The 21594-nt window shown below is 43.2% G+C and overlaps 1 protein-coding gene across 1 annotated transcript in view; it reads right to left on the bottom strand.

Moving 5' to 3' along the window:
- CYP11A1 (cytochrome P450 family 11 subfamily A member 1) overlaps positions 1 to 21034 on the bottom strand; it is a 36348-nt gene extending 15314 nt beyond the window's left edge. The window contains exons 1-2 of the mRNA XM_069981154.1: positions 20782 to 21034; positions 19016 to 19171 (exon numbers count right to left, since the gene is read on the bottom strand). Coding sequence (XP_069837255.1) covers positions 19016 to 19171; positions 20782 to 21029 — 404 coding nt within the window. The 5' untranslated portion in view covers positions 21030 to 21034. The remainder of the gene's footprint in view (positions 1 to 19015; positions 19172 to 20781) is intronic.
- Between the last annotated feature and the right edge of the window lie 560 nt (positions 21035 to 21594).

The raw sequence follows: 21594 nt of genomic DNA, 5'->3' as shown, positions 1-21594 counted from the left end.
AAAAACTCATGCACTTGGTGTCTCCCCCATGGGCTTGTCGTATGTGCTCTATGAAACGGGGTACACCTTTGCCAGTTTTCACTGAATACATGTGCTCTTTTAATCGCACTCACATGCACCTTTTAGTCTTTCCTACGTAGAATCTTGCGCAGGGGGAAATTATAACATAAATCACGAAAGTTTTCTTACAAGTAATAAAATGAGAAACTCTACATTCTGTGCCATTTAAAGTAAAGTACGCTTTATCTATCAATTGGTCACAGTAGCCACATTGTTTGCATTTCCTGTTACCCTGAGGTAGCGGCTTTTGCAACCAATTGGTTTGCGGCAGGAGATTACTGTTTTTTCTAGCTACTTCGTCTTAAAAAGTCTTATTTTGGGGAAATGTAATCAAAGGGTATTGCGCAGTCATTTCACTAAGATCCGGGTCTGCACTGAGTAGGGACCAATTCTTCCTAATGGCCTCGGCGATTACATGATTAACTGGGGAGTTTTGGAAAGCAAAGGAGTATCTCTTTTCCCTATTCTGTATGTCTTTAGGTTGGCTATGAAGGAGGTTCATTGCTACTCTTGGTCATTATTCTAGACCGATTCTCTTGAATGATTTTTTGTGGATAACCTCTCTGTTTTAGACATTCCTTCTAGCTCATTGAGCTGTTTAATAAAGCCCTTTTTTGAGGTGTTAACCCTCTTAATTCTCACCATTTGTCCATAGGGAACAGCGTTTCTCACTTGGGGAGGCTTAGAACTCTGGTAGTGAAGTAGAGAGTTACATGCTGTTGGCTTCCTAAATATGGAAGTATTAAGCAAACCGTCTATCACCTCCACCCACACGTCTAGGAACTCAATTTGTGAGCCCCCAAACTTGTGGGTAAAGGCCATATTAACTCCATTTTGGGTATTCAAATGGCTAACAAAATCCAAAAATAATGTCTCTGAACCCTCCCATATTACAAACACTTCATTACTGTACCGTAAAAATGCTTTGATATTGATAGCAAAAGGGTTGCAAGATGAAAAAATAAGCCTACCTCCCATATGTGCCAAAAATGTATTTCAATGCCTGCCTGTAGAGTTGTTTTTAACATTATGTTCCACTATTGTTTTTCCCTTTCAATTAGTGTCACGATTTGTTATATAAACACCCTCCCCTTTCTGCAGTCACGTGATACCCTAGCTTGAGGAAGCGGCAATCAGCCATGAAACAGCTGTCCTGGGGTAGCGTGCAACTGCACCTCCACCTTTCCTCCCTTCCCTGCTGAACACAGTGCCTGAATAAAGATCCAGTAATATGGGTGAGTGCCCGTATCTGTCTGTTGCTATAAGAATAGGAATACTGTATTTAATAGCAGAATTGTTGTGGATGTACTTAAACTTTGAAGTTTTATTTGTAGTTAAAAACATAAAACCAAAGCCAGAAACAAATCATAAATGTATTATATGTATAAGGAAAAGACAAAAGGCCCTATTACACGAAATGATTATCGGCCAATATTGTAAGACAACGATCAGCTGACATGAACAGTCAATCTGTGGAACAGGAACGGCGGCAGCAGATCACTGCTATCTTCTCCGGGCCCAGACGATCCAGCGATGACCCGGCAGCCTCCCCACAGTGCCCAGCGCCCATCGACACCCTCCCCCCGGTGGCAGCGAGCGGGGAGCTGGGAGAAAGTGAGCCTCGGCAGCACTCGTTTGCTCCTCTCCATAGCCCCGTGTAATAGGGGATTTAAGGATTTTTTTTTTAATCCATTCCTGGCTTTGTATTCAATAATTGCAATGAATGACCTGAACTTGTGAACTTTATCATGTCCTTTAATCAGTACCAAGCTTATAAACACCAAAATAAACATTGTGTTGTGGTATTACTGTGGAAAGTTTGGGTTTACGCCCATCGAGCCAATGAGCAAAAATACCTCTAGGAGCCACCACAAGAATTATATGCACTATTTGCATTATACCATTATATCTATCCCCAAAGTAGTGACTCCAGGTGACCAAAGGCAGACACTTAGATAAAGAAATGGGAGATGGAAAAAGTGTAGGTCTACTTCCAGGCAACCACAGTATCCTTTAAAAGTGAAGAGGCCTTAAAATGATTGGGAAATTCCCAAATGCAGTGTACAATAAAGCTTCTAAATCCCAGGATGACATAACACACTTTTCAAAGATAAATTAGAATAAAATTGGAACCCATGAAGCCAGTCCATGGAAGAAACAAACTACTTTACTACTTTACAAAAGAAAAAATAAAGAGGTTAACCAGCGAAAATCTTCTTATTTTAAATCAACTAGTTTCAGAAAGTTATAAAGATTAGTAATGTACTTCTATTTAAAAACCTCAAGTTTTCCCATACTTATCAGCTACTGTATGTCCAGCAAGAAATGTTGTTTTCTATTCAGTCTGACACAGTACTTTCAGCTGACATCACTGTCTGAGGGTATGTGCACACTGAGTAATTTAGACGGAAAGTCCGTCGCGTAATCCGTCCCTCACGCCCGCTCGCGGATAGCGGTGGGCGGGCGTGTCTCCTACCGTGTCATAGACTCCATTCTGTGCACGGGCGGATTCCGCCCTCCTTCCAAAGAATGATCAAGTTCATTCTTTGGACGGAGAAAGGAATCCGCCTGTGCATAGAATGGGGTCGATGACATGAGCGGAGACGCGCGCCCGCTGCAGACTGCGAGCAGGCGCGAGCTGGGAGGTTCCGTCTGAATTTCTCAGTGTGCACATACTCTGAAACAGGAACTGTCCAGAGCGATAACAAATCCCCATATAAAACCTTTTCCTGCTCTGGACAGTTCCTGTCTCCGACAGAGAAGTCAGCATAGAGAACTGTGTCAGACCGAAAAGAAAACATTTCCTGCAGGACATACAGCAGCTGACAAGTATGGGAAGACTTAAGATTTTTGAATAGAAGCAAATGGCAAATCTATATAACTTCCTGAAACAAGTTGATTTGAAAGAAAAAGATTTTTGCTGGACAACCCCTTTAACCCCTTAGTGACCGCCAAGCTGCCTTTTAATGGCGGTTACAAATGGGGTTTATTCCGATGCGAGGATTCTCTGCTGCGGGCAGTATGACACGTTAAATGCCGCTGTCAAACCATGACAGAGGCATCTAATGGGTCCCGGTGGGCGCCGCGGGTCATTTACCCAATCGCTATGTCCCACGGCGCCGTCCGGTCCTCCGATGTCTCCATGGTGATCCCGGGGTCCTAATGAAGGCCCCCGGGGTCACCATGGAGATGCCTCATGCTGACAGGGGTGGCCGTGCTGAATGCCTGTCAGCATGAGGCATGATACTATACATTGCAGTACATTAGGTACTGCAGTGTATTGTATCAGTGATCTAAGTATTTTTACACAAATGTACAGTAATGTACACTAGTGTAAAAGTAAAAACAAGTTAAAAAAAAACGTGCACCAAGCACAACACAAATCCTATACATCCTAAACTATATCAATAATTATATCGCACAACACACGCTGTAAAAAAAAATAAATAAAAAAACAGTACCAAAATAGCTGTATTTTTTCAATCCGTTTTAGAAAATACGTCATAAAAGAGATCAAAAAGTCATATACATATTAAACTTGGTATCAATAAAAACTACAGAACTTCCCGCAAAAAATAAGCCCAAAACGAGCTCTGTGGCGCAAAAGATAAGAACGCTATGGATCTTGCACTGTGGCGACAGTTTTGTGGGGTTTTGCTAGGAAGATAGTTTCTATTGTGCCAAAGTGGTAATAGTTAAAAAAAACCTATACAAATGTGGTATCGCCGTAACCATAGTGACTCAGAGAATACATGTATTATGTTATTACTGATACAGATTTTTACGGTGATCACTAATGGGCTCTATTCTGCTGCCATCAGCTCTTAATGGCGATGGTGCAGAATAGTGCAGCGGCGCCGGAGGTAGCTGAGGGGTTGGGGCAGAATGTGGAGTCAGTCCCGGCCAGCCTCCTCACCGTCGATCGCCGTTATTAACAGTATAACAGCGGCCACGGGTAACGGGCATTGCCAGCGCAGCTGAACGCTTTCATCTCTTCTCACCGTGAATCCATGGTGAGAGGAGATAAGAACATGTCCCCCCCTGTCCCCAGAATTAACCCTAGTGACCTGGTCACTGACCCTCCCCCAGCCTGCGCGGCCATCTGATCAAAGATGGCCACCGCCATCACTGTGAACAGACTCTGTTCACAGTGATGGATTCCTAAAAATGATCAAAGCTCCATTCTCTCCACCACCGGAGGTCGCGGAGAGCATGGGGCAATGATCGGGGACCACCCGGTGTGGTCCCAGTACAAGCGATCAGCGGTATATACTATATACCGCTGATCGCTTGTTCCAAATGGTGCCGGCACTTTTTTACCCCTGTCACCAAAGTCAAGTGCCCCGGATTACCTGTAACCACCCCAGATTACCCGTAACCACCCCAGATTGCCCGTCATCACCCCAGATTGCCCGTCACCACCCCAGATTGCCTGTAACCACCCCAGATTACCTGTAACCACCCCAGATTACCTGTAACCACCCCAGATTACCCGTAACCACCCCAGATTGCCCGTCATCACCCCAGATTGTCTTTAACCCCCTCAGATTGCCTGTAACCTCCCCAGATAGCCTGTAACCACCCCAGATTGCCCGTAACCACCCCAGATTGCCTGTAACCACCCCAGATTGCCTCAGACTGCCCATAGCTACCCCACATTGCCTGTAACCACCCCAGATTGCCTGTCACCTCCCCAGATTGCCTGTCACCTCCCCAGATTGCCCGTCACCACCCCAGATTGCCCGTCACCACCCCAGATAGCCAGTGAACACCACCCCAGATAGCCAGTTAACACTCCCAGATTGCCCAACACCACCCCAGATAGCCAGTAAACACCCCCAGATTGCCCAACACCACCCCAGATAGCCAGTAAACACCCCAGATTGCCTGTAATCGCCCCAATTTGCCCGTAACCACCCCAGATTGCCCATAACCACCCCAGATTGGCACAGATTGCTCGTACCGACCCCAGATTGCCTGTAACCACCCCAGATTACCTGTAACCACCCCAGATTACCCGTTACCACCCCAGATTGCCCGTCATCACCCCAGATTGCCCGTCACCACCCCAGATTGCCCGTCACCACCCCAGATTGCCTTTAACCACCTCAGATTGCCTGTAACCTCCCCAGATAGCCCGTAACCACCCCAGACAGCCCGTAACCACCCCAGATAGCCCGTAACCACCCCAGATTGCCCGTCACCACCCCAGATTGCCCGTCACCACCCCAGATAGCCAGTGAACACCACCAGATTGCCCAACACCACCCCAGATTGCCCAACACCACCTCAGATAGCCAGTGAACACCCCCAGATTGCCCAACACCACCCCAGATAGCCAGTAAACACCCCCAGATTGCCCAACACCACCCCAGATAGCCAGTAAACACCCCCAGATTGCCCGTAACCACCCCATATAGCCAGTAAACACCCCCAGATTGCCAGTAATCACCCCAGATTGCCCATAATCACCCCCGATTGGCACAGATTGCTCGTAACCACCCCAGATTGCCTATAACCACACCAGATTGCCTGTCGCCACCTAAGATAGCCAGTAAACACCCTTAGATTGTCCATTACCACCCCAGATAGCCAGTAAAAATATTGCCTGTAACTAAAATGACACTCCTTCACTCCTTCTGAGCCCGGCTGTGTGCCCATACAGTGGTTTATGTCCACATATGGGGTACCATTGTACTCAGGGGAACCTCAGTTACAAATTTTGGGGTGCTTTTTCTCCCCTGTTCCTAGTGAAATTAAGAAATTTTAAACTAAACAAGCATGTTATTGGAAAAATTTAATTATTTTCATTTTTATGGTCTAGTTTTGAATACTTTCCTCCAATACCTGTGGGGTCAAAATGCTCACCACACCCCATGATGAATTCTTTGAGGGGTTCACTTTCCTGAATGGGGTGACTTTTGGGGGGTTCTATTCTGCAGACACTACAGGGGCACTGCAAACGCACCTGGTGCTCGGAAACTTCTTCAAAAAAATCATGCACTGAAAATGCTAATAGGCGCCCTCTTCCTTCTGAGGCCTGCTGTGTGCCTATACAGTGGATTATGCCCACATATGGGGTACCGTTTTACTCAGGAGAACCTGCGTTACATATATTGGGGTGAGTTTTTTGCCCTGTTCCTCGTGAAATTGAGAAATTTCAAACTAAACTAACAAATTATTGGAAAAATTCAATTCTTTCATTTTTACTGTCTTATTTTGAATACATTCCTCTAATACCTGTGGGGTCAAAACGGTCACCACACCCCAAGATGAATTCTTTGAGGGGTGTACTTTCCAAAATGGGGGGACTTTTAGGGGGCTTCTATTCTGTATACATTACAGGGGCACTGCAAACGCACCTGGTGCTCAGAAACTTCTTCATAAAAATCATGCACTGAAAATGCTAATTGGCGCTCCCTTCCTTCTGAGGCCTGCTGTGTGCGTATACAGTGGATTATGCCCACATATGGGGTACCGTTTTACTCAGGAGAACCTGCGTTACATATATTGGGGTGAGTTTTTTCCCCTGTTTCTCATGAAATTGAAAAATTTCAAACTAAACTAACAAATTATTGGAAAAATTCAATTCTTTCATTTTTACTGTCTTCTTTTGAATACTTTCCTCTAATACCTGTGGGGTCAAAATGGTCACCACACCCCAAGATGTATTCTTTGAGGGGTGTACTTTCCAAAATAGGGTCACTTTTGGGGGGGTTCTATTCTGCTGACACTACAGGGGTGCTGCAAACGCACCTGGTGCTCAGAAACTTCTTCAGCAAAATCTGAACTGGAAATGCTAATAGGCACTCCTTCTGTTCTGAGCCCCGCTGTGTGCCCATACAGTGGTTTATGCCCTTATATGGGGTACCGTTCTACACAGGAGAAACTGGCTTACATATATTGGGGTGAGTTTTCTCCCTTGTTCCTCGTGAAATTAAGAAATTTTAAACACAACAAACATATATTATTGGAAAAATTCTATTTTTTCATTTTTACTGTCTTCTTTTGAATACATTCCTCTAATACCTGTGAGGTCAAAATGGTCACCACACCCCAAGATGTATTCTTTGAGGGGTGTACTTTCCAAAATGGGGTGACTTTTGGGGGGGGGTTCTATTCTGCTGACACTACAGGGGCTCTGCAAACGCACCTGGCGCTCAGAAACTTCTTCAGCAAAATCTGAACTGGAAATGCTAATAGGCGCTCCTTCCGTTCTGACCCCTGCTATTTGCCTATACAGTGGTTTACGCCCACATATGGGGTACCGTTGTACTCAGGAGAACCTGCGTTACAAAATTTGGGGTGCATTTTCTCTTATGTTTATTATGAAAATGAGATACTTTAATCTTAACAAATATATTATTGGAAAATTTCTATTTTCCATTTTTCTCCGGCCTAATTGTGAATACTTTCCTCCAGCCACTGTAGGGTCAAAATGCTCATTATATTATATATTAATTCTTTAAGGTGTCTAGTTTCCAAAATGGGGTCACTTATGGGATTTCCAGTATACAAGCCTCCTAAATCAACCTAAAAAAAGAACTGGTCCCTAAAAAAAATCAGTTTTGGAAATTTCATGATAATTTGACAATTTGCTGATACATTTCTAAGCCCCGTAACACCCTAAAAAAGGGAAATATGTTTACGAAATGAAATCAGAGTAAAGAGGACATATTGATAATGTGACTTACTAACTAATTTTTGTCATGTGACTTTCTTTTTTTAGAAGCATAGAATTTCAAAGTTTGTAAAGTGCAAATTTTTCACATTTTTCATGATATTTTGATGTTTTTCACAAAAAAACACACAAGACAGTGACCAAATTTTGCCACTAACATAAAGTACCATATGTTACGAAAAAACTATCTCAGAATCGCTAGCATACGTTAGAGCATCAGTGAGCTATAATCGCATAAAGTGAGACAGGTCAGATTTTGAAGTCTCCCTTTTACTTTGCATTACACCAGTTTAGCTAACACTATGTACAGTTGTTTTGCCATCCAAATGAACTGTGTAAAAGCTTTCTGCAGGCCTTAGTGTTTATTAATACACTAAAGAGGGTGAAGTAACCTCTGTAAACTTATTTTCATGAGATGGCACCAACCTAAGAAAGTCAGGAAAACGCTGCTATCCAACTAAAATCTTATAAATCAAGAGGGGATAGTTCAAAGTGTACAACAGGTCGGGTATTCTTTACAGTTTAATGACCAAATATGTGATATGAGACAGCGTTACCTTAATTAGGAAGAACCCGCCACTGTACTCTTCAGCCGGCTTACTGTAGTGCAGGGTGAGCAGGCTGCACATCAGAAGTAGAGGGACAGAGGAGCAGGACCTGCCAGGTCCTGTATGCACAGAAGGAGAGGGATGAAGGACCTTGTCACATGACCCAAAGGTCCTTAATACCTCTGCGTAAGGATGGGCATGACGTCCTCAAAGGTCCATTACACCTCCTTCTGGACACTCCATTCTAGTTTCTACCCTGGAGCTGTAAGTGCTGTGTATGTGTGTCAGTGTGTGTACATATGTGTCTGTGTATATATGTATATGTCAGTGTGTGTACATGTGTCTGTATATATATGTATATGTCAGAGAGTGTATGTATGTATCTGTGGGTATATGTATATGTCAGTGTGTGCATGTATCTGTGGCTATATATGTATATACTGTAGTGTCTGTAACACTGGTATATATGCGTGTGTGTGTGTGTGTGTGTGTATGTCAGCAGTGTCTCAAGTGATTGACAGGTTTGCTCTCAAAGATGTTCTGCAGCAGTTTCTATTAATGCTGGGCTCTAATAAAAGAACCCACCACTAAACGAAAATGCTGCAGATAATATTTTTGGTTCTTATTACACTTGGGAGATGATTTCCCTGTATATGGAATATTCATGGTGTATATGTTATCACTAGTGTAATCACATTCCAGTGTAAATGTGTATATGGCAGTGGTGTATTTGTATATATATGTTAATGGTGCCTCTGTGTTTGTATATATGTGCGTCATTGTGTGTGTGAGGGTTGGCTATCTATGGGGGGTGGGGACGTACAGGATTTTTTTCTGCTATGGGCCCCATGAATCCTAGCTACGCCCGTGGGCGGAGGTCTGAGTGCTCTTCCCCTCCCAATCTGCTAGTTATCCCCTATCTGGTAAGTAGGGGCTAAATTTCTAAAATAATAATACCACTTTAAAAGCACTTTTAAGAGCACTGGGCATGTAGCACAAAGCATTATGCTTTGTAATGTCATGTTTGTGATGCCCTTGCCCCAACTAAAGGACCAAGGAGAAATGAGGCAACATGACATTGAATATGCAATGAGTAATTATTATCATGATGGACGGACCTTGGAGCTTGGCAAAATAACAGGACCTATGCCAGGGAAATTTCACATACAAAATTGATACATAAAGTGCTTTTAAATAGTTTGTCATATTCATAATTACATAAAGACAAAAAGTATTTTTAAACACAAATAAATTCTTAACGGTACATGGCTTCTAGGTTTTGTTACCCATAGTCTGTTTATGATTTGAGGAAGTGGCAGAAAAAAAGAAACAAACATACAGAACCATAACTAAGCTTTTGAACAGTATGTTTACAGTTGACCTGTAACACTGACCACAACCCATACAAACATAAAACAGTTTTCTACAATTGTATCCAGTCTCATTAGGCCACCACCTCTCAAGGTTATCAGGGTTGACCGGGCTGATGACTCACTCCCTCACTGCTCTGCTCTGAAGGGCGGGGTGGTCGGGATTTTGAAACACGGCTCCCCTGCTCAATCACCTTATTTGTAGTAATCCATCTTCAAACTGATAGCTCCCAGCCTGTGGAGCTGTTAGAATGGGACCTGGAATAGCAGAGTTGAACAGAACAGCAGAATGCAGAGCACAGTGCTGCTGGCCAGAACTGCCAATGACTGGAAGTGAAAGCAGAGTTGGAGAATGAAAAGTGGTATATCTGGCAGATGAGAATTCCCTAAAGAAAATACAAGAATCAACCAGTGCTTGCCACATATATAAGTGTCAGTCTGACTGTGTGCCAATCCATGCCCATCTACGCAAGTAGTTACTCACGGTAGATTTATTAAACCGGTCTGAGACTAAATTATTTTTTGCCCTTTGCAACCTGTCAGGAATATGCAGTGAGCCTGGTGTGAACTGGGCCTGTTTTTACCTTTTGTCTGACGCACCCATTTTCCTTTCAGCCTCCTGGCAATGCAGGAGTTAGGGCCCTATTACACCAACAGATTATCTGACTGATTTTTTTAAACCAAAGCCAGGAATGGACTATAAACAGAGAACAGGTCATAAAGGAAGGACTGAGATTCCTCCCCTTTTCAAATTCATTCCTGGCTTTGGCTTAAAAACATATGTCAGATAATCTGTTGGTGTAATAGGGCCCTTACACTGCTCACTGCTAGCCTTGATCGCTGCAGCTGAGCTGTGTTTTTTAATTGACAGATGCCTCTGCCTTTCCGGAACCTTGAGGATCAGAGCGCCGGTCCAATGGGGATCCGGACCGGGCTCGTGATCCTCATACTTGAAAGCAGAGCCAATTTTTCCTTGCTGGCTATTAGTGTATACTAGTCCCAGCTCCCCTTGTCTCTATCCCAACGTTTCCTGCCCTAGCCTCCCCTGCTGTTGTTCTGCCTGTTACCTGACCTCTTGCCTGACCACTGACTATCCATTCTCTTTCTGATTTTGTACCTTGCTGATTGTTGTTGCTGACTTGGCTTGTTTACTTCTCTATATTGTGTTTGTTTGTTTGCGTTTTGTGTTGCACATACATAGAGTAGGGACCATCGCTGTGGTTGTCTGTGGCCGTTTAGGGCCGTCTGTGGCAAGTAGACGGGGACAGTGAGTGGGTCTAGCTTCAGGGCCCACTGTCTTGTACTGTCTCCTGCCTCAGCTTTCTGCCAGCCAGTTTTTATTCTGGACACTTTTGATAAATCTGTAAGCTTTAGATACAGTACAGATCATCTGCATACAAACCTGTGATAATGGCTGATAATAGAAGGTCAAAAATTTCTTTTATGCTGCAAATTTAAGGCCAAACTCTTCATAGATTGGATGCCTATAAAGGACAGGTTGTGGGAATGGCTGATAACAGAAAACAATGACAAGTAAGTGCTGTATATGTCTGGCAAGGTCAGGTTGTAAAATGGGTCTTCATAACTGATTCTGAAAGTATGCCATGTGGAAAGCTTACTACATAACCTGAGTCACAAAGAAATGCGGAAGGAAACAGTGACACTCAGTGGCATGAAATGAGATCTTTAAACTAGGTTGTAACAATATTAAGGCATAGTAGTGCAACAAATTCATTTAGTTCAATTACGATATTAACTATCATTCAACTCAACATCTCTATCCAATGTCATTTGGAAAGCAATGATCAGACCCAGTGAACTAAAAATAACATTGCAAGACACTGTATTCAAGAGGAAACATAACACAGAACACAGTAACACTTGTGATAAGAAAAAAGCATATAAGCTATATAGTAGTATATAGTTATATACAATATATCCCTAATCACAACAAATATTAATACAGACACATGTCAAACAATTCCTGCTACGAATTTTCTGAAGTGTTACTACAACTTACTGAACTTATTGGGGGAAATTTTATATGCCAGTCCATGTAAACCCCCGTCCATGTACTGTCATGCTGGATTTAACAAAATGTTACTATTAACTATTGGGTTGTAAGGTTAGCACTATATCTATGAATCTATAGCTTGCATTCAGGGGCGGTCTTGGCATTTCTGGGGGCCCCAAGCGAAGTTATGTCTTGGCCCCCCCCTCAACACGCGCTCCACAACAAAAGACCGCTGTGTGCTGCCCCCAGTAGTATATACCCCTTGTGCACTACTGCCAGTAATATATACTCTTCATGTGCTGCCCCCAATAGTATATACCTCTTGTGTCCTGCCCCCCAGTAGTATATACTCCTTGTGTGCTTCCCCCAGTAGTATATAGCCCCCTGTGTTTTCCCTCAGTTATATATAGCCCCCCGTGTGCTCCCCCAGAAGTATATAGAACTGTGTGCTGCCCCAGTTGTATATAGACCCCCTGTGTGCTGCCCTTAGTCGTATATACCCACTGTGTGCTGCCCTCAGTTGTATATACCCCCTGTGTGCTCCCCCACTAGTATATAGCCCCCCTGTGTGCTCCTTCAGGGGTATTTAGCCCCCTGTGTGCTCCCCCACTTGGATATAGACCTCCTGTGTGCTCCCCCACTTGGATATAGACCTCCTGTGTGCTCCTCCAGTTTCCCTGCGATCACAAGAGGCCGCACTCCCCTTGTCCTGGTGCCGATGCTCCAGTGATGTCACTGGAGCGCCGGCACCACAAGGACAAAGCGGCCACTTGTGACCGCAGGAAAAACACTTTCTGCAGCCACAAGAGTGACTGACAGGTAGGGAGCCAATGGCTCCCGCCCTGTCAGTGCTGCTGCATGTAACTGTGAGCGCTCATTACGAGTGCTCATAGTTACAGTTCAGATGGCAGCAGCGAGCGGGGCAGCGGCCCTGTCCACAAGAGCGGGGCGTGGGGGCCCCCTTGGATGTTGGGGGCCCCAAGCGATCGCTTGGGGTGCTTGGTGCCAAAGACCGCCACTGCTTGCATTCCAAGATAAACTAACAATTTTTTTACAAATGTAACTCGGTAAACGAGCAAGATTTCATAATATGAGCCCCCTCCCCCTTGTGTCCCCATCCTGACACTGTACTGGGTAGAAAGCCTTCTCATTTTAACCCACTGCTACTCTGCTTTTCTCCAGTGCCCATCCCCATCAGGGACCCTGTAGAACTGTAGAGATCCTCCTGTGGAAGCTAACAGTTCGTCCTTATCTCCTCTCCCTGCTGCCAAAGGACTGAGTATGAGTGAGGCTGGTATTTCAGCAGCCTAGCTTCTGCGTGCACAGACACAACCTAAGAGTTGAGTGCTTCAACTACCACTGCCTCGACCAGACATCTCCCACCACTGTCCCTGCCATCTTGCCTACATGTGGGGCTGGGTAGTGTCTGACCCCGGAATTAACACCTTCACCAATATCTGCTTCAGGCAGCCAGCACTAGTACCAACAGGTTTGAAGAAACCTGGGGAGTTGTCTGTGGGGAGCGAGCTAACTGATTAACCCCTTCTTTACTGACACAGTGTTCTTTATTAGTACAGAACCTACCTTATTTTGGGTTGTAAAACAAATTATCTGCATTTCCAATTATTTCTTATGGGAAAATTTGCTTTGATATACCAGTGGTTTGGATTACAAGCACATTACAAGAATGAATTATGCCCATAATTCAAGGTTTCCCTATAATTTAAATAGTTCTTTACAAATGTTGTATGTAAAGGAGAAGTCCAGCAAAAATTTTAATGAAAGTATTGTATTGCACTTCAAAAGTTATACTAATTACCAATACACTTATTTTATGGGAAATGCTTATAAAGTGCTTTTTTTTCCCTGCACTTACTACTGCATCAAGGCTTCACTTCCTGGATAAAATGGTGATGTCACGACCCGACTCCCAGAGCTGTGCAGGCTGTGGCTGCTGGAGAGGATGATGGCAGAGGGATGCTCAGTGTCCCTCCAGTGCCCTGTGTCCCTCAGTGTCCCCCTGCTCACGCAAACCCCTTTTAGGTGCCAAATCTGCACTCCATGTTTCAAGCTGCTCCATTAGGCCAGACCCGAAGGCCTGAAGGACTAGTGGTGGTGAGTGAATCCACAGCGGCTGAGAAAACTGACCACTGGTAGAGTAACGGCTCTCCACATTTAAATACATTCCTGACTGTACATCTGTTCGTTGGTGTATGTCCTTCTGTGGCTGGGTGTTGTGTAATAGAGGTTCTGTCATGAATGTGCCTGGGATGAACTCCATGCGCCCCTCAGCTCGTGCTGCGCGGCTTAGATGGCGCTGATATTCAGTGTTTTTGTATGTCTTGTGCAGTATCCTGAACACTGGCCTATTTCTAGCATCATGTTCAGCCCCACCCGTCTGCTGTGTGCTTTGGCTATTAAGGAGTTACACTGCTGCCAGTTCTGATCCACAGGTGATTTGGTTTGGAGCCAGGAGCCCTGGCCAATAGGGGTCTGGAACTGTCTCCTGGTAGCCTATAATTATTTGCCTGAGGCTCTTTCTGGTGCCGGTTATTGAGCTTGTCTCAGCCTGCTTCTGCCTCTGTTAAGCTCTGTGTTATTCTAAATATTTTGCCTTGTATTCTGACTATCCCTGCTTGCTGCCTGCCCCTGACCATATTGGCTGTTTATTTACCTTGCTTTTTGGATTGTGTTTTTGTACTGCGCTGCCCGATTGTTGTTTACCCGGATTGACGACCATTCTTTATTATGTTTTGTATGTCTGTCTTGTCTTTGTGTCCCACCTAGCCAGTGCATGGACCGCCGCCCAGTTGCTTGCCACCATCTCAGGGCGGATTGTGGCAAGTAGGTAGGAACAGTGGGCGGGGCTGAGCTTAGGGTCCACTGTTTGTGTCCGCCATCTTGTCTGTCTGAGCGACCAGTTCCTAACAGGTTCTATGTAACAGTGATATTATATAGGTGGCAATTAGTGAGCTATATAAGAACCTTATTAACAAGTGGCACTGCCTTCCTGGGCAGTCTCTTCACCTAGATGGGAGAGGTTATATGGGCACAACATATGGTTACACCAATCACATGTTATTGAATTTGCTTCATACCTCTATGGCTCCTTGTGGCACCTACACCACTATCATTTACAGATCTTAACTACAAATGTAGAAGTCTCTTGCTATCAGCTCAATATCTTGTCTCATGGCAGCTGCAAGCAGGCAGGCTACTCATTGACACCTTAAGCAAGCCATGTTGGCACTACAAGTGGTAACTACTGCACTTCACATTCCTCCTGTCTTTTCCCAGGTCCCACTACTATCCCCTCCCTACCTAATAACACTATGATGTAGGGCTCAGCTCCATCTCACTTCCTCCTGCAGCAGCATCATTTAGGTTACATTGACCCCCACCCCACAGACATAGACTATAACTACATTAAGTAAGAAGTTCCTGTCCAAATTATGACTTCCTTTAATTTCTGCCTCCATAAAGCTATGTAAAGATTAAAGCATAAAGAATACACTTGCAAACAGAAGTATAAAGGATGAAGCACTCACCAGTCCATATAATCCTTGATTTTTATTTCATATTCCACGGGTGGTTTAGGACGCGGTCAGAAAATGGTGAACGGGCTACAGCCTGTTTCGCGTGATGACGTACACGCTTCCTCTCGGCCCTGACGTCACCTCGTAACCTTGCCCTCTTAAGCTACGTGCTCATTAACATTAACACACTTAAAACATGTTATTAAAAACACAAAAAGGTACAAGTACGTTTCTTATCCAAGCTGCAAGTACACTACATTAGCATATTTCTACTTTGTTTTATATCCATGCAGATCTGAGCGATCATTTAACCCTAAAGGTCCTAATGCATCCGTTCTAATAATTATCTCTGTTTCTCTTTTCAACAGTCTATCATGCCAGGCATGAGAAACAGAGATAATTATTAGAACGGATGCATTAGGACCTTTAGGGTTAAATGATCGCTCAGATCTGCATGGATATAAAACAAAGTAGAAATATGCTAATGTAGTGTACTTGCAGCTTGGATAAGAAACGTACTTGTACCTTTTTGTGTTTTTAATAACATGTTTTAAGTGTGTTAATGTTAATGAGCACGTAGCTTAAGAGGGCAAGGTTACGAGGTGACGTCAGGGCCGAGAGGAAGCGTGTACGTCATCACGCGAAACAGGCTGTCGCCCGTTCACCATTTTCTGACCGCGTCCTAAACCACCCGTGGAATATGAAATAAAAATCAAGGATTATATGGACTGGTGAGTGCTTCATCCTTTATACTTCTGTTTGCAAGTGTATTCTTTTGGAGTTGATGATCACGGATGTTTAAAGCACCACATGATCCACGGGTCATTCTAGGAGTAACACTAACACTGCACGAATCAGCACAAGTAGTGCCGAGGTACCTGTTTGAGTTCATTAAAGCATAAAGCATTGTAAAGATTTGCACTTGGCAAACTTTCTGCAACTCATCAACTGAAATTCTGATTTTTTTTGCAGATTGCCATCAATCCCCTATCCAAGTATGGAATTGGCAGTTTTTTGTTAGTGAAGACTTTAGAAGAGAAAGATTTAGGGGTAATGATTTCTGACACTCTAAGGCCCCATTCACACTCCAGAATCGGCACCAGGATTCCATGCGGGACCCTCGCTGAATCCTGCCTTCTATCTGTTTGAATGAGAGGGCTTGCGCACCTCCGCTCTTCGTGCTTCTCCACTCAAAGAGCTGACATGCCAATTCTTTGAGCAGAGAGGCGCGGAAAGCAGAGATGCCCTAGCTCTCCCATTCAGACAGATAGAAGGCAGAATTTGCGGAATCTCGCGCCGATTCTGTAGTGTGAATGGGCCCTTTGCTATGTTCACACTTCTTTTTTTGCAAAATAACCACTGTTGTTTTAAAAATACATGAACATTATTTATGGGTGTCATCATCAAACAACGGCCATTATTTTACAAAAAAAAAAAAGATGTTATGTAAACATAGCCTCAAAATGCACCAGTACAGCCAGGCAATAGGGAAAGCTAATCAAGGATTTGTTGTGGATTTTGTCTGGATCGAGAAGCAAAATTTGCAACATGATCCTGAAAGAATTCACAATGTCTTATCATGGCATGAAATATCCAGATATTTTATGAATTATATGGTGGTTATATAGTTGCCCAGATTCTGCTGTTTATTCTTGAAGTAGGTAGCACAGAGAAATCAGCTTGACAGTGTTGCTGTTTTGTGTGTATTGTCAGGATAGCTGCCCTGGGGCCAGTGATGTGGTCTGGTTGGTTCAGTCTTGAGGCACAGTGGATTAAATATGAGTGTGATAGGTTCGGTCTGGCAACAAAGGGCTCCTATAGGTAAGGCCAAAATGGGAATGACCTTCTTCCTGAGTACACACACCATATTGGGTTAAAGAGTTGCGTATTTGTTTCTAATACTATTCAAAAGTTGGCATAAAGGCAAGACTAGTCAAAAGGACCTGTGATATCTGTAGCAGCTAGATTCTAAAAACTGTTCTATAATATTTAATCCACAGTGACACCAACAGACATGAGTCCTGATGTGGTTTAAATGACAAATTGTTTTATGTCTCTTTGCATTTATATGCATTTTGATTTGCAACTGCATCTTTACAATGTAAACACACTGGGGGGGATTAACGAAGACCAGCATACAAGTACACCCTTCTTATATGAATCCCCCCCCCCCCCACCTTTTTCCAGGCAGGATTCGCTAAGTGGCGTACGCCTCTTAGTGACTCCGGGCGCCCGAATCTGTGCCCGGCGTACCAAATCTACACCTGCTTCCAGCTTGCAAGCAGGCGTAAATCATGATGAATGAGTTGCGGGAGGAGGCCACGCCTCCTCCCCGCCTTGTCATGCCCCCCAAGCTCCGCCAGCCCGCGCATCAGGCAAGCCGGGCATACGGGAGGCGTACGCCAGGGAGAAGGGGCGAATCTGCACCTTCTCCCTGGCGTACGGCTCTGGCGTACCCTTAATAAATCCCCCCTCTAAGTTACAGCCTTTTGAAGACTAGGGGGAGGATTTATCAAAATAGTGTAAAGTAGAATAGTCTTAGTTGCCCCTAGCAACCAATCAGATTCCACCTATCATTTTTCAAAGAATCTGTGAGGAATGAAAGGTGGAATCTGACTGGTTACTAAAGGGAACTATGACAATTCTACTTTACACCAGTTTGATAAATCTCCCCCTATGTCTATGGTTCTTAGCAAAAAGTACCTGGTTCCAGTTTAAAAATCACCATAAAATGTTGGCTTTGCTGTAAATTGAATCTTTATATATAAGATAGTGTAGGTCAAGTACACAAACCCCCTTGGTCAACAAATACCTTTGCATAAACAGATAAAGTATAGGAAAAGGATAGGCTTAAAACATAGCTTTTATTTACAAATAATAAAGAAGAAAAATACTTTCGGGTAAATTTACACGTACCGGATTTGCAGCGGATTTCACGCTGCGAGTTTGCAACAAAATCTGCTGCGAATCCTGGTAGTTTGAAGTTCTATGGGGTTAATTAATTTCATTCTGCTGCGGATATGTAACCCAGCCCCCGGCCCGGAGCATACATTACCTGCTCAGCACCGCAGCTGTTTGTGAGGCTTACGTCGGTCCCCTTCAGCCAATCAGTGCTGCTGTGCACTGATTGGCTGATGGGGACCAAGGGGAGCTGGAAGCCGCACACACAGCCATGGCGCCAAGCAGGTAATGTATGCTCCGGGCCAGGGGCTGGGGGGCGGGGGGGGGGGGTGTTAAAGGGGCCGGGTTACATATCTGCAGCAGAATGAAAATTCCGCTGCAGATATGTAATCCCATAGAATTTCACACTAGGATTCGTAGCAGATTTCGCTGCAAACTCGCACCAGTTATGAAAGACAGCCCCAGACCACCAAAAAAGGCTGATGTCGCCAAGCAGTCAGTTGGACGGTCAGGGATCAAGTCACAGTCAATAAATTAAGCAATAATGGTCCATGTAACCAAGTCCGCCAAAATAAGGCTATTATGCCTAGCAGATGGCCACATCAAAACCTCTATTACTTTACCAAGCTTGGATGTTGGTACAGTAATAGAGGTTTTGATGTGATCACTTGCTAGGCATAAAAGCCTTATCTTGGCGGACTTGGTTACACGGACCATTATTGCTTAATTTATTGACTGTGACTTGATCCCTGACCGTCCAACTGACTGCTTGGCGACATCAGCCTTTGTTGGTGTCCACAATGCCCATTGCTAATAATTATCTTATGTAATAGTGGAGAATGGAAAATACTAATAAACTAATGTTAATATAAGTAATATAATATTAGCTTATAAAAAAAACTCACTTTAGAAGAACTCCATATTTTTTATTGCGGTAATCACGATACTCATACCATGGCTGAACCCGAAGGCGCTCAGGATATGTTCCTTCCACAAGAAATAATGTAGCAGCATCCTCTGGATACTGAATATACACACTATCATACGTTCCCAGAGATTCTCTGTAGGAAAAACACAAGTAGTAAACAACAATATACAGCTGTAATACCTATGGGAAAAATAATGAAATTACAGATATATACGATAATTGACTGTTATGTGAAATATATAAAACATACTAAACCAACCACATACTGAGCAGAGAGACACAGGTTTAATCACTGACAAGAAAACGGTAACAAAAACAGGATGAAAAGAAAATGAGGACAAAGACAACACAGAACATATAAGCTCATCATATTAAGGGGGCACCTAACACAAAGGACATGCAGCCCAATCTATCAGCATCAGCTTAAAGAACAGGAGAAGCTACAATTGATTTATTATTTTGTGTAAAAATAATCAGTATCACTAGTAAACTATTGACTGAAGCCCCTGCTTATTCTGGGGTTAGGAGTCCAGTGGATGGGCTCACTCAATGACAGCATGCATAAATAGATACCTAATATGCTGCGTTTACACAGAACGATTATCGTTCAAATTTTCGCAATAAGGATGGCATTTGAGCGATAATCGTTCCGTGTAAACACAGCAAACGATCAAGCGATGAGCGAAAAATTGTTCATTTTGATCTATCAACAGTGTTTTAAAGATTCACCCTATGTAAAAGATGGGCTTAAGCAATCTTAAAAACGATCACAATAACGATTTTTCTTACGAATTTTCTAAAGATTTTTATAACGATTTATTCGTCTAAATGCTGATTGTTATAAAAACCAAATGCTTCAAAATCGGTAAACTATCGATTGGGCGTATTATCGCAGCATTAGTCATTGATAAGGATTAACCACTGCACTCCTAATCTCAGAATTGACATGGATTTATACCGTTGAAGTGTAACCATAGGTTTCCTCGTATAACATTCAGGAAAACTATGAAAGCTTGAATACTATTCAATGCGAATTCGGAGGACCATCTTTAATATAGTAAATAGGAGTGTAAGATAGTAGAAACAAGTTTACTATTACGGCTGTGTCATTTACAGGAATAAGGCCAAGCTTCAGCACCAAATTTTGTGTAGTTACATGTAAGTTGCATTAAGCAAACTCCATGTACAATTACTGTGATGGTTTAGTCTTCTTAGTAAGTGGAATATCCTGTGCAGTTTTAGTCATGCAAAATAAACTAATGATTTTTTTAAATCAACTGGACAGCTAGCTCTCCCTTTTCTTCACTGACATCTGTAATATAAACAGTTACCCACTATCTGTATATCCTTCACTATAAGATACTGAGTTATGTGTCATTGTGCTTTGTGATACGTAACAGTTCTTCTTTGCCTTTGTCACACATTTCTAGCACTAAAGAAATTATCCCTGATCATCTTCTATATTTCATAACCTCCTGTGAAAGCATTTGTTAATTTTTATATTAGACGTGCTTTTTATGTAAGCAACATGATCTCAATTTGTATTAATGTTTCCAGTTAATGCAAGTTTAAGTTCCGTTTCTTCACAATTTACAAAATACCCAAATACAAATGTGCTGAAGTTAATTTTTTTGTTTTGCTTTCCTGTTATGTACAACATGCAAATCTATAGGCTCTTTACCTGTAATTTACTGGTATCAAATTTAGGGTGCAATGGCCAAAGCGGGTATCTTTCCCTCATACCTGTATATAGGTCCAAAGCGCTGGTAATTTTCCGCCATGATATGATGAATATTGTTGAATCCGCCCTTCTTCCACAAGTGGTACAAGCCACTCAATCCTTTCTTCCAGTCACCAGGTAGTTGGTCATAAGGCAAAGGAGCTGCTGATGTCTGAGAAGTGGCCACTGCAGAGCCTTCACTTACCACCGAGTGGTAGTTGTGCAGCCCAGAGGCAGAAGAAAGAACAAACAGCCTTCGAGAGAGCAACATGGTGTCTGTTGGTCATAGGGCAAGGGGGCTTCTCTTATAGAGCTGTAGAAAACATGAAGGACACAAGGAGGAGAATTAAACACATGGCCCTGAGCAGAGGGAGATTTCAGGGTTACAGCTGTACACACTGAAGGGGAAGAGTTTTTCTCCTAAATAAGAATGTATATTACAGTGTCCTGTTAGAAAAAAAAAGTAATCATGAGAATAGTATTCTATTAGTTTCTTTAACCATGTTTTGTTTCAGCAGATAAGCAATTCAATAGTTACCAAACCAGGCACTACTCAGGTTCTAACCTCAAAATCTTTTTTTATACACATACATCTGGGCCCACCCTCACATGGAGTAGTCCCTCTTCCCTTCACTATCTACTTATAGGATAGTGAAGAGAGTATAGTGAAGGGAAATAAAGTATAATACTTATGAGCCTGTTGTCTGATCTTCTCTGTGGTGCTGAGGCTGCTTGTTGTCCAGGAAGTGGTGATGGTGCTTTTGTTCAAAGCTTCAGGTCTAGGGCTTTTAAACTTGTACTATGCACCTAACTAATAAGCGTTTCCCCTTACTAGG

The sequence above is a fragment of the Dendropsophus ebraccatus genome, chromosome 1 (genome assembly GCF_027789765.1).
Source record: "Dendropsophus ebraccatus isolate aDenEbr1 chromosome 1, aDenEbr1.pat, whole genome shotgun sequence".
Classification (NCBI taxonomy): Eukaryota; Metazoa; Chordata; class Amphibia; order Anura; family Hylidae; genus Dendropsophus; species Dendropsophus ebraccatus.
Note: the sequence above shows the minus strand (reverse complement) of the source record. Positions and strands in the feature narration are given on the sequence as shown.